The following is a 13560-nucleotide window of genomic DNA, read 5'->3' on the forward strand; positions in this document are numbered from 1 at the left end:
CAGCGCCCCCCGCGGCGGCGGCCCCGGCCCTGGCCCCGGGCGCGGCGGCGGTTGCGCAGGCGCCGCCGGGCCGGAGAGTTTGGGACGCGCCGGGAAGTTGGGGCTGGGTGTGCCGCCGCCTGCCGTCGCTCCCACCATGTCGGGCTCCTCCAACGTGGCGGCCATGAAGAAGGTGGTGCAGCAGCTGCGCCTGGAGGCCAGCGTGACTCGCGTGAAGGTGAGAAGCGGAGCCGGGACGGGACGGGACGGGGCGGACGCGCCGCCATTACGCCGCCCCGGGGGCCGCGCCCCGCGGCGCTCCTCGGAGGCGGCCGGGCCGGGGCAGCCAGCTCCGACCTGTCCCGCCCCGCCGACCCTCCTTGGCGGCGGCGCCCCGCTCCCAGGCTTTAGCCCCGGGGCTCCGTCGGGCCTCCCCGGCCGAGCCGCGTCCCTTCCCGCTGCCGCCGCCTTCCCGGGGCTCGGCCCGCGCGGGGCCGGCCCGGCCCGGCGCGCCCTCTCGCCTCCTGCAGCCTCTCGGGGACCCCCGGGGGAGCGCTTCGGCCGGAGCGCGGCCCCCGGGGGATGGACGCGCCCCGCTCTCCCCTTTCATTTCCTTATTCTGGGAAGCGTCGTCTTCCCTCAAACTCTGGTGAAAAGGGCAGCTTGAGTCGGGGTGTACCACAGGTTGCCTGGGCTGGCCTGGCCCGGACACTATAAAATGGAGACTTCGCTGCAAGGCATACCAAGTGCGTTTAACTTGTGCATTTTTGGGGCGAGACTGGGCCCTGTCAAATTAGAGAAACTCTGGGCAAACTGCAAATACAAGATACCGGTGAAGATGCTACTTTCTGAAACTTTGTTCTCTTTTATGAGTTCAGAGTTACAGCAAAGAAAAGCAAGACAAAGAATTTTCTCACCGTTCTGTTTTTAGGTAGGTACAGCCTACCAAAAAACCTATACACTATCTCATCATAGGATGGCTTTCCAAGGGAAGATAAAATGCCAGTTCAGTCAAGTAGAGCATCTTAAATGATAGGCTGTATTTTTAAACGATTTATGCTAGAACAAGGATATTCATATATTTAACAAAGCCATCTCCAAGATGTTGCTCATCTTTTACCCTTCAGGCTTAGAAGTTTAACATGAGAATTTTCCAAATTAATTCTTATTCTAATATTGTGCCACTTCTTGTCTTCAAGAAACCAAAAAATTGCAATGAAACTGTTGTATAAAAATCTACATAAGCTGTATTGCAGGATCATTTAGCAATATTCTTTATACTTTTTTGATTTAGTTACATCCTCAGTAAAGAGTGTTCAGTGAATTCTAACGCCAGCTTTTATTATGACTAGGTTTCTCAGGCTGCAGCAGACTTGAAGCAGTTCTGCCTGCAGAATGCACAACATGATCCCCTACTGACAGGAGTATCATCAAGTACAAATCCATTCAGACCCCAGAAAGTTTGTTCATTTTTGTAATTACGTGAACTACTTCAATATCTTTCAGTGGTAAGTTCTTGAATTACAATTCATAAACTGTTCTGTCATTAAAAACAGCTGGCTTTAAATGAGACTGCGTGTATTAAAAGTATTCAGAAGAGACATCTGACTTGTGCAGCTAGTGTTGGTCTAGATCCCCATTTTGGGCCCCTCCGCCCCTGTTCTGGTCGTAGCTCTGTACTGGACACATGCTGTTCCTAAGTATGATGAGTGGCATTTAGCTGTTGCAGAGCTTCCGCCAGTTTCTGTTGGTGCAGCAAAGTAGTAGTGGGGCAGCTGCTGCTGAGCTGCTATTTGGACTAACCTGGCTCTACAGTAATTCTGCTTATCTTCCTTCTGTGTAAGGGTATTATTTCCCTTTTTTTGCATAGGATTACTCGCCTGACAGCATATATGGTGAATCTTGATTGTGGCAGATAAAGCAGACTTTAGTTCTTAAACTTTTAAAGAGCACTTCCAAAGATAGGTTAGTGGTGGTCTCCAAGAAGAGCACTGTCCCCTATAGGACACACCCTCAAAGCCAAAAGAAAAAAGTATGTAGTCCAAGAATAGCATCAAGGCCCATACTCCACTCAAATAAGCTACTACACGCAGTTTAAATAACTGCAGTTTAAATAACTAGAAACAGTTGAATACTCATTTGGATTTTCATTCCAAAACTTTTGTAGGTTCATTAGCACTACTGCTATCACTCTCAAGCCTGCTAATCTGGCATTCCTTGAAAATTCTGGTGGTTAGATTTTAGACTAACGTATTTGGAAAGGTGAGTTTTAGATCCACAGGAGTCTCACCAAGAGTCTGAGAGTCACAATAATTTTATATTTTGCCCACAGTAAATGCATCATAATTTTACCATGTCCCTCTTCCCCATTGCCCCTCGACTTGGATCTGCTAGGGGTGAGAGTATATACGTCACTTGGGAGGCACCTGATACGCAGTTACCCATAGTTCACAATCCTTAGAAATCTCATAGTGAGTCTTAACCTTGAAGAATTCTGGTTTTGCAGCTGACTTAAACCACCCAAAGAATTGTAGTTTGCTAGGTTTAAGTTGTGTTACTTAGGCAGCTTTATAGAAAGGTGACCACAGTCAGACTGAGTTGTTAAGATTGTTCTTTAAAATTGTTCTCCCCTCAAGCAGACTGTAGAAAGCTTCCAAAAAGTTTGTGTATAAACAAGGTGGTTCATGCTAGTAAAACCCAGAGTAGTAACAGTATAGAGGTTGATGCTTAACTATTTAACAAACAAAAAGAAAAACACTTCCCCCATTGTTTTGAGCAATGAATTACAGCAGCGTAACTGAAATGTGCTTTAGAGTTCTTGTAGCTTTTAAAGGTATTTCTATTGTGAATTTTATCAACTACTCTTATTTAAAAGATACTATTCTTGGAGACTGACTTGTGTTCACACTACTGTAGCTTCAGCTTTAAGCAGTAATTCAAGGAAGAAATAAGATCCTCTGTAACCATTATAGACCGATAACCTATAAAGAGACAAATAAACTGTACTTTAATCAGTGACACATACAGTTCCTCACTGAGCCTTGCCAAGGTCTAGTAATTCCTGGGTGTGGATGTCAGGAAGTAATGCTTCCTCTGTCTCATGCACACGTGTGCATACACAGAAAATACTGAGCCTTTTATGCCCTTTCTCCACTACAGCCTTTATCTTCCCCCTGTCTCATTTTGGAACGGAGCACTTGTTTCTGCTGATGTTACAGGCAAAAGTCATTAGAACAGCAGCCTTAGTTATGCTACCTACACAGAAAATTTCTTTCCTTCACTGTATCTCCTGAAAGCACTTCCTCAAAATAGGCAATTTCTTAGTTGTAATCCTGGTGTTTTTATGATGAGCCAACAAGAGTTCATGTTTGCACAGTCAGCACCACCTCTGTGGAGTGAAGAGGAAGTGTAATTTGTTAGTTACACAGACTCCCCCTGCTTTTCACAGGCAAAGTAGATGCCTGGTGTTTCTGTAGGCACCACGTGGTGCCTACTGTGACCACTACCAGTTGGTTCCTACTGGGAGCAACTTTTTCTGTCCTTCCACTTAGCAATTTGGCTTCCAGGAGACACTAAGCTTCAGTTCTTTTGCAACAGCTTTGATTATCTTCTTATACCCTTGGGGACAACTTTGTGGTTTTAAAAGTTTATTTTCTAAAACAGCTGTGGGAAAAGAGGAGTTTTTTTCTAAATAGCTGTCCGTGGCATACTCTGAAGGTACATGTTTTTAGACACAGAGTTGCTTCATTTAGCATTGATCCTTATCTAATTACATTTTGTTTTTGTTTTTCAGATCTTTTAGCATCTTTTCCTAGCTGCTGATGTGTGTATGGGCAGAGTGCCTCAAGGAGTGGCCTGGTTTGAAGTCTGTACAAAAGCTTAGCTTTAATGTGCCAAATCTAACTGTAAAATTGCTACTGTTGTCAAACCTCTTACCATCTACCTCTCCAAATGAACTGTATGCTAGTTACAATACTTCTGTTTCATAAGGGAATCAGTTTTCTATGCCAAGCAAAAAATAAAAGTGTCTTGACTTAGTCTGGTCTTGAAATTACTGTAACAAGTTGATTAACTTCTGGGTACATTGACAGCTCACCAGTTACTGCAGCACTCTGCAGCAGCTGGAGAGCACATGCAGGAATCTGTCTTTAAATATCCCATGCTGCTCCAAGTTTGCCTGGGGTTGATAGTCTTACAGAACAATGAGGCATCATCAGTACTATACTTAGAAGTGTAATAGAAATAGAACAGGAACAATTTTTTTGGTTCTTAGTTTATAATTCAACTATAGAGCTGTCCCATATCATAGATATTAAATAAAGAGTAACTTAATTATCTTAAAGAGGAATTCTACCCTAGTAGATGACTTACTCTAGGAGCCATCTTACTCTTTAGGTAAATGTGAAAAAGCACTTCTTATAGCTGCATATGAAAAGAAAGTAATTCAAAGAAAAACTTAGCTTTTTAGCTGCCAGTGAGTGTGCACACTTAAGGCAGAACAGTACTTTATTCTGCAGGTAATACCAACTTGAGTATAGCTGTGAGGCTGAAGAAGCATTTTTAGGATTTTAATGGGAAAAACCCTGCTCAGAGACCTCACATGTTCAACTGAGCAGCATTTTTAGGTGAGATAGCTTTATGTACTTCCTGTAAGCTGGCCTTACGAATTCTTTCCCATCAGTGTTTATTTCTTTTTATGTACAAGAGTATCAACTGCTTTGGGTATATACCTCTTTTAAATATGATATCCACAGAAGAAATACCTGTAGGAGTCAAGCATATTATTTTTGTAACTTCAGCAACACAGCTATTTATGCAAGATGTTAATGAAATAAAATACCACAGACTTCCTGGATTGCATACAGCCTTCTCAATGTTCTCTAGATAGGAGACCATTTTTTGAAAACTCACCATACTGTCAGGGAGCAGCATACTGTAAGTTAGGAAGAGGTTTAAACTATTTATCTCTTACCTGATTAATGGAAGACATCTGGGTTTAGCTGCTTAACAGAAAAAAAAGCTGCACAACTATAGAAATACTTTATTTTGAGAATATCTTTAACCAAAATATTTACTGTCTTTGATGTTGCAAAGTGTAATTTCTCTCTACAGCACAGCAGCAATCATGGCAAATCTTCAGTGATAGCTAAATTACAGGCTGCTCTGACATTGCCATAGTTTTTCCTGCTAAACTGGAAAGAGAGTCACTGTCCTTGTCATGTTGGATTTAGCTACAAACATAGGAAGAAAGATGCATTGTACTCGATCTGCTCCTGTATAAAGTTTGAATGTTTGCAGTTTGTCTTTCTGCAGACAGATACTGTTCAGTATCATTATCATTAGGAGTCTGAGATAATCCATAGTTCAAAGCAGTTGTATTTCTGGTCACCAGCAATTGGCAGATAGCTGTCCCTTATAAGTGAAATTTTCTTCTGCTTGTGTCCATTTCTCGGCGCTGAAATTTAAAAGAAAAGTTATTAACCAGCAAATTCATGCAACAGGATACAAACAAGGATGACCACTCCAGTTTACAGCAGGGTAGTGAGTGAAATGTGTCCCAGTTACAGTGTAGTTGAGTCTTTATAGTCAGCTTTTCAAGACTAACAAGGGAGAAGAATTAGAGATTAGTGATTTAGAACTAAAGAACATATAGCAGTTCTCTGTCTACTGACAGTAGACAAAGTGTCTTTAAAAAACCAAGATTTTCCATTTCATGGACTACACCAGGAGTATTAGCATTTTCATTCCGGTATAGCTTGGATACTCACTTCTAAGTTTTGCCAATCAACTGCAATTCCATGGTAAAAATAACTGGATAAGTAATTTATCATTGCCTAGAGTAATACTTCCATTTCACTTGAAGATGTACAAACATCAGTGTTACTTTCCATTCACTATTAAGAAGTGACATTTATGTAAATAGCTTAATCATTTTTACATTATGATTCTTGCACTTGCCTTGCACAAAAATAGCTTTAGTCAAGTTTACTAGGCGTCCAGTAACAGCTTATACCAGGGGAGCATTTTTCACATTTGCTTATATCCGTATATGTTAAAGAAATTACATTCTGCAAATAAGTAGTCATGGTATATTGATATTCACCATCCTTGCTATCTTTATTTTTGACTTGCAATATAGCAGAATACTTCTACTTTGCATATTTCTCAAAATACACCTCTAAATATTTCAGTTAAGCACTTCTGTATTGACAACTACATTTATACCACTTTTTAGGCTAAGATTTATGGTTACGTTTCATGTTGGATTTACTCTCCCTTCCCAAGCAGGACTATTATCATGACTTAGACATACCTTATGAATCCATTCATATTCTCCAAATTTGGAATCGAAGGTTCCTTTTTGAAGAGACCTCAGCTTTAATGTAAAACGTGGCCCAAGTTCTTGAATTCCCACCTTCTTTTCACTCTTGAAGATATATCTTGGGGAAGAAACAAATAAAAATTAGGAAGTAAGTTACAAGAACATTTTCTCGCATTTGTGAGTTTTGCGGAAAACGTCACCTGTGGAATCTGAAAAAGATGTAGTCTCGCTGGTTGTGAAATGTAGCTACTTGTCTTCCAATGAACTGAGGATCATGTGGGAAGAGAGAAGCAAACATGCGACCAACAGAATGGCCGAGTCGTGTTGTAAAATTATTCAGGATTACTTCAGGTACATGTTCTGTGGGCTCTTTCCCTTTTCGCTGAAATGAAAGTAATAGATAAGAATGCAAAGAATAGATTGAATGCAAAAGGATTTTAATATATTATCAAAGAAGAGTTTGAAATAAAATAGGGGGAAGACAGCCAGGGCCAACTTCTAACAGGGTGGATAACATGCCCCAATCATTTTTTCAAACACCACCTAAGTTCATACACAAGTAAAGGAGCAGCTGGTAACATAAGGATCTTTGGTTCAACAATATAAATTGAATGGAAAAGCACAAATAAATAATTTTACATTTCCTCTTTCTTGCACCACTTTCCACTCCTGGCAGCACCCGTTATACCAAATAATGCAGTCTACCTATCACAGCAGTCTTCTCTCTGTACTAATACCAACTAAGAGCACATGGGTCTAAGTATATGGGATTCTTCTTTAATAAGAACAGATGAAGTTTAAAAATTACTTATTTCAAAAGAGAAAAAAAACATTTTACTGCAAATTATTTAGGGCTAAGTAAGCAATACTTAACTACAGAAGAGGTGACAGGGCTGTAAGAATAAGAAAAACTAGGTTTTATTCAAGACTAGCAACTACCTCTATTGAAATCTTTTATACTGCTGATTTTTATATACCCTATTGTGTGTATACTAAACATTGGGTCTCCCTATTGATGTAGGTTATCGGCTGCTATTTATTGGCACGACTATAAAAATACTTGGCAGACAGTTAAAGAAATTCAGCAAATAACTATGAAAATGGAAATATGCTGCTTATGGAAGTAGACTATACTACTCCTTGGCCTCCTGTTAGCTTACGAAAAAAACACCTTTACAAGATCAGCTGAATCTTCCAAAAGTGTAACCAGTTTTGACAGTTCAAGTAGACTGAACGTATTTATCATTAAACAACAGACTACCCATTTTTTAAATTTTGTTGGAATCTCACCTTTATTTCTTTACGCAAACGGACACTACTCATTCTAAAATGAGCAGTTGGACCATCAGGCAAATGACTTAGAACAAGACCATCTGTTCACAGAGTTAAAAAAAGAGGCTGGTAAAATTCAGCATGTAATTTACAGAGGAACATTTTCTGTGAAATGCAGTATTACATTAGAATATTATATGCATAATCTATGCCTGATTGACAAGGTTTCATTATATTTTCGAACATATATTTATAAACGAGTTAACTAGTGTTCTGAAGTATGTCCATTAAATTTTGTTTCAATAGGTAACCAGAGTTATCTTCTACCACGTTCTCACTTATTAATTAGTAATGTTTTATCTAGTCAGCAAAACTAAATGGAACTTCCTGGTCAGAAAAACTTTTTAATTAATCAAACTGTTAAATTTACTGAAACAACAACAATGTTTATCCATGCATTACAAACCTAAAAAAACCCAACACACTTTTTAAAATAATTCCAAGTTCCATTAGCCATCAGATATTCAAGTTGGCACAGTGATTTTTAACTCTGTAGTTACACTGTAAGCTGCACAGTGAAGCGAAAAAATCCAGACTAAAGCAGATCTTTGATGCACACTACAGAATTATTTTCTTTCCCTAATAGGCCCAGAGCTAGTATATCTATTTTAATAAATACACAAAAGGATACTTGGTATTTTGCGATCTTCATTAATGACGATTAAATCCGTGAAGTCCCTTGCAATACACTGTGGAATAATTCTTTTCAAAGCCAGTCCTCTTCGATAGTAGACATGTGAGTTCGGTATAACAGTAGACAGTTGTTCACAGAATCTCACTGTTCTCTGCAAAACAGGTGAGTTAAATGGCAATGGGGTAAATACAGGGCCAAATTCAAATATTAGGGGAATGGAGGGTTGCTCATTCCAACTGCCCTCTCTGATGATATATTACTTCCAGTATCTCTATAAAGATTTGAAGACAAGCTATTAAATCACTTCATTCAGTCAGTGGAAAAAAATTTTATTTGCAGTAAAGACTACAGCACACCAGGGACTTTTTTTTTTTAAAGGATTTTTTTTCCCCCTCCCTCAATCATAAAAAAGCAGGAAAATTCCAAAAGCATTCCAAAAGCATCACCTCCAAACTCAGTATTTATTAAGGACATGGGTTTACAAAAAGTTCATAACATTTCAAAATACAATACAACTATTATTTCAGGTACTAATGTCTGAGTTTCCAGCTAAACTGTTTGAGGAGTTTTTCCTACTTTTAAAACCACTTCTTTTATGGTTTTCACAAATGTCAGTAATGTCCCCATTTACGTAATGGAGATCATTTACACACAAGAACATATGCATGAGGTGGGTTTTTGTTATGAAGGAAACAAACAGTGCTGGAGAAACTAATAGAGTACATACATATACAAGGTTATTGATAGTCACTAAATACAACAGCAGAAAAAAATCCATGTGAAAGCTACTATTTTCAGCTTAAATTTACCAATCATAGTATGAAAACCTTGGTATCTTATAACCAGTTGATTGCTCAGAACTCTCCAAGTAAAACATACGTACCCCACGAGGTCTGTCTGATGTTGTAATAAGAATCTTGGGAACTGTCTGCCTGTTGAAGTATGGTGCAAATTCATCAGTTGCTTCATCAAAAGCAACCTGGAAGAATGGAAGTCTTGTTAATCCACCATATACGAACAATTGTTCAATCTGATCTAAATTCTGATGAAAATGAATTTAGTAGGAAAAATTTCAATTCACAAGATCTATCCTATAATTAATCATTACAAGGCATGTGGGTTTTACATTTTTAAGAATCTACTGTGATGAACATTGGCAGGTTTTACAATCAATAACAGTGATGCAAAAGGCTATTATCTAATGTAGATAATGAAAAAATGACATCACCTCTTAGCGAACCCATCACATATAAAAAGTAATTCATCAACACCTTAACAGGAGACTGGTGAATGTTAAGTTTCATCAATCCGTTTTATGTCCCTTCTTGGAAAAAAAGTGGTTAACTTAATAGCATACGCAGAAATTAAGCAGTTACCTCTTCATCATTGGGATCTACAGTTGTTTCGTCATACACTCTCTGATTTTCAATAGTCTTTGGTATGGCTTTTGGAGGTGCCTAAAATAAATAAGTTTATTAACACAGTCATGTAATTTTTACATGTACTGCGAAAAACACATTCATACTACCATGACATTGTGTATATTTCTACACAGAATTAGAAGTATTATTCATTTTATGCCAGCCTTCAAAAAAGAAGTTACGACATCGCCTTGATTAAAAATATGTGCGGGTATTGGGACACCAGAGAATCACATGGAGGAGAAGCATCGCTAGAACAGTGACACTGCTTATTTTCAGTCTAATTAAGAAATGGGGTTCCAAAACAAAACAAAAAAAAGAGGGGAACCTTCTATCTACTTTTCTTCTCTTCCACAGAAGATAAAAGCTCTACTTTCAACAGCAACACATATTAGTTTTGACACCTACAATTTAACGACTGATAGCCTCCAATGTTTACCCTGTTACTTACTCGACTCTCGTGAGATTATAATAATACAGGAACTCACAAGAGACTGTCTTCAACTGTCAATATGCTTTTGAAGTAGTTCAGGAAAAGAGGCAACACCCTTGTGCGTGACTAGGCTTGGAAACAAGCAGACAACTGGTCTGGGCAGGGTTTGGTCAGATCTGATTGTTTTAATTTATACATAAATTACTTATTAGAGTATAATTCCTACTAACATCAACACAATGCCGCAGCCATTACATCGGACAGAGAAGACTTTTCAGGGAAGGCCTGCTTTTATGCCATTATTAGCTTAAAACTCACCCTGCCCGATGGCAGCATCATTTGACACAGTACCAACAACATTTCTAAGCTCAACCGTTTGATACCTCCACTGCCCAACACAGTGTCCCCGAGGCTACCACGGCCAGCGAGCACCGAGATCACCGCTCCGCTCCACTTAAGTCTGTGGAGAAACCGTTTCACTCACGAAACTGAAGAGCCCCCAGCGCAAGGCTCAGCTGAAGAGTTATCCCCAGGACGAGCTCCTCCCCGTTCGCGGCGGAGCACCACCCCCCTGCAGCGGGGAGGGCTTCGCCACGACGCGGGGCCGCGGCACACTGCGGCCGGAGCCCTCACCTTGTCTCCGAGGGCTTCTCGCTCCTTCCTCCGCTTCTTCTTGGCGGCCAGTTTCTCCTAGCGGGAGAGGGAGAGCGATCCGTTAGCCAGACCCGCCGCCCGGCCGGGGCCTCCCCCGCCCTCCGGTAACGGCCGCCGCGCCGGGCCCTCCCCCACCTTCCTCTGCTGCTGCTTCCAGCGGAGGAACATGAAGTGCCGCCGCTGCTTGTTCTTGATCTCGGACACGCTGAAGGTCGGCGGGAAGAGAACCCGCTCCGGGGCCGGCGGCCCCCCATCCTCCGCCGCAGAGCCCACCGGGCCGCTGCCGTCGCCTGCCATGCTGCCGCCGCCGGGCAGGAACTGACCCCTCACCCTTGACCCCTGGCCCCGCCCGCCGGGAGAGCACGCGCTGCGCCTGCGCCGGTGCCGCCGGCCGGAAGGATGGGCCTCCCGCCGCGCATGCGCCGAGGGGGCGGCCGAGGGGCGGTGGGGCTCGGCGCGCGCGGGGCGGCTCTGAGGGGAGCGGCCTCGCGCCGCGCCAGCCGCCGTCGGCAACCGCCCGCTGAAGGGGCGCCGGCGGCCCCGCGCCTCGGGGCGGCTTCGGTTAAGCCTTTGAGAGAAAGCGCGCTTTTTAAGCCGAGTGCCGTCGTGCTCGGTGCGCCGAGGAGACGTGGCTGGGCCTTGGTGACGGTCGTTGCACGGCGAGTCACAGGAGGGCCGGTCCCGACCCCTCCGGCGCACGGGCGCGGAGCCCGGCTCTGGCCACGGTGCTGTGCGGCAGAGGGGGGCGTCGGCTGCCTCCCTCGGCCGTGACAGTGACAGTGCGCAGGCAGTGCGCCTGACTGAGGTACTTGCGTAGCCTCTTGCTTCGCTGCAGGTACCTGCAAAGTGGCTAAGCTAATTGCTCAGCAAGCAACAAACCTTGAGATAAGCTGAGAGTAATACAAATTATTACTGCAGCGTAGCTTTTGATCAGGGTCAACAATATAAAAATGGGAAGCTTTGAACAAACATGACGCACCAATGGGTTTACATAAATGACAGTAGCATCGTGACCCAGTGTTTTCCCGTGTACACACGTTTCACATTCAGACATTTGCTCACAGTGAGTTAAGTTGTGGGGAGCATCTGCTTAAAAGGAACCATAGGGGGTTTTGATGGTAATGTTCCTGAAAATTATTTTTATTTTGTTAAAGCTTGTTGAAACATAACATTGAAATGAAATGAGAACCCCTACAACTACAGAGGTTTAAGTCATGTAAAGCTAGAAATGAGGTTTTCTGTTCCTGAGCTGATTTTCCAGCTTAGAGGTGTGCAAGTGTTGCTGCACAGTGAAGACTATACTCTGTTTCAGAGAAACGGAATACTCGGGAATTTGGGGGGGGGCTGGGCTAAATTAGAGGCATTTTTAATCTCAGATGGCAAAATTCTGAGCCTCAGTGGGACTGATTAGTTCCATTCGTCCCAAGGATTGTCTCAAAGCTTGGAATACGTCTACTAATTTTATATACAAATACTATTTTGCATTACTAAGTTTCTCTTACTAGAAAAGTGAAAAAGAAATCTGTTAACATAAACTCATGAAGATAATGGAAAAAGATGTAGAAACAACCTGAACTAGACAATGTCTCAAACCGACTTCTGTCCTATAAATGAATTTAACTCTGTGACTCAACTAGCTTCACTGAGGTTATTTCTACTTTACACAGATGTAGATGAAAGATTAAAGGCCTCATTATGCACAATCCCATATTTTTCTGGCTTCACTCCCATTTTTGTCAAGAGAAAAAAATTCAGCTATCCTTGGTGCCTTAAGGATAAGTAGTTTCCATGGTAATTAAGGTTTGGGGGATTTAGTTGAGAATATGTTAACCAAGGACTTTCTGTAACTGTATCTCACTAGCTGATTCAAATATCGGAGATTGCAAGGGTATCTCTAAAAGCCATTAGCAGAGATTTTAACAGATCACTGCTGTTAGCAGAGCTCGTAGGGAATTCTGAGATATTTGTAGTTCCAGTTTGCAATGGTGTTTTTGTTGGGATCATGGCAAACTGATGTGCAGCATAATTGTGTGAAGCTCACTGAGTGCTTACCTGTGGAAAAAACATATTATCTTTCTCCCTCCGAGCAAGAGGGAAGACAACCTACTAGTAGTATTCAAAGGCTTTTCTTCCAAGGACTCACAGGAACAAAATAATGATATACAATAATAGAAGAACTTCCTAGGGCAGGGGAGGGGCAATAAAAAGACACCAGAAACACATTGTGGACTTGGTAAAAATAAGATCGCTAACAAGGTACAATTATAATTTCAATAGAAGGCCCAACTAATAAATGCTTGCATAGTATTAGTTTAATTTCTTCATAGAGAAAGTCCCAGGGTCTTTTGCTTATTTTAGCTATGAACTCTGTTCTGTGTAAATAACATTTTACCAGGGTGCTCTTTCTTTACAACTAATGTGGCATTGCCAGGAAACTATCTTTTGGAAGAAGCTGCTTGGTTACAAAAACAAAAACAAAACCAAAAAACCTACCCAAACAGAAAGCACCGGTAGCTTTGATTTGTGTAAACCAACAAGTAAGTTCTCGAGTGGAGAGTGATGAATAAAGACATTTATTCCATGTCAACACTAAGGAATTTTGGAGGGAACCTTTACCACTGGCCCAGCTGCAGCAGCAGAAGCATCATTTTGAGTTGTATCGATAGGACACGGGCTTTTTGCTGTTCTGTCATTTTAAACAATTGAAAAATATCTTGGGATTAAGTTGAAAGGACAAAAATTCAGCGGGAGAAAGGAAATTAAGTTAGAAAATATTTATGGAAGG

General features: G+C 41.7%; 2 protein-coding genes across 2 annotated transcripts; one reads left to right on the forward strand and one right to left on the reverse strand.

The window, feature by feature from the left end:
• Positions 1-22: 22 nt before the first annotated feature.
• GNG5 (G protein subunit gamma 5) lies at positions 23-4017 on the forward strand. The gene is made up of 3 exons (XM_075508490.1): positions 23-217; positions 1332-1487; positions 3773-4017. The coding sequence occupies exons 1-2, from the start codon at positions 137-139 to the stop codon at positions 1455-1457; spliced, it is 207 nt and encodes a 68-aa protein (XP_075364605.1). The 5' UTR covers positions 23-136; the 3' UTR covers positions 1458-1487; positions 3773-4017.
• Positions 4018-5003: 986 nt separating this feature from the next.
• Positions 5004-11106, reverse strand: RPF1 (ribosome production factor 1 homolog). The gene is made up of 9 exons (XM_075508489.1): positions 10911-11106; positions 10755-10811; positions 9644-9724; positions 9151-9246; positions 8265-8418; positions 7592-7674; positions 6502-6683; positions 6293-6419; positions 5004-5434 (listed from the first exon to the last, which is right to left on the reverse strand). The coding sequence occupies exons 1-9, from the start codon at positions 11070-11072 to the stop codon at positions 5393-5395; spliced, it is 984 nt and encodes a 327-aa protein (XP_075364604.1). The 5' UTR covers positions 11073-11106; the 3' UTR covers positions 5004-5392.
• Between the last annotated feature and the right edge of the window lie 2454 nt (positions 11107-13560).

This window comes from Mycteria americana, chromosome 7, assembly GCF_035582795.1.
Source record: "Mycteria americana isolate JAX WOST 10 ecotype Jacksonville Zoo and Gardens chromosome 7, USCA_MyAme_1.0, whole genome shotgun sequence".
Lineage (NCBI taxonomy): Eukaryota > Metazoa > Chordata > Aves > Ciconiiformes > Ciconiidae > Mycteria > Mycteria americana.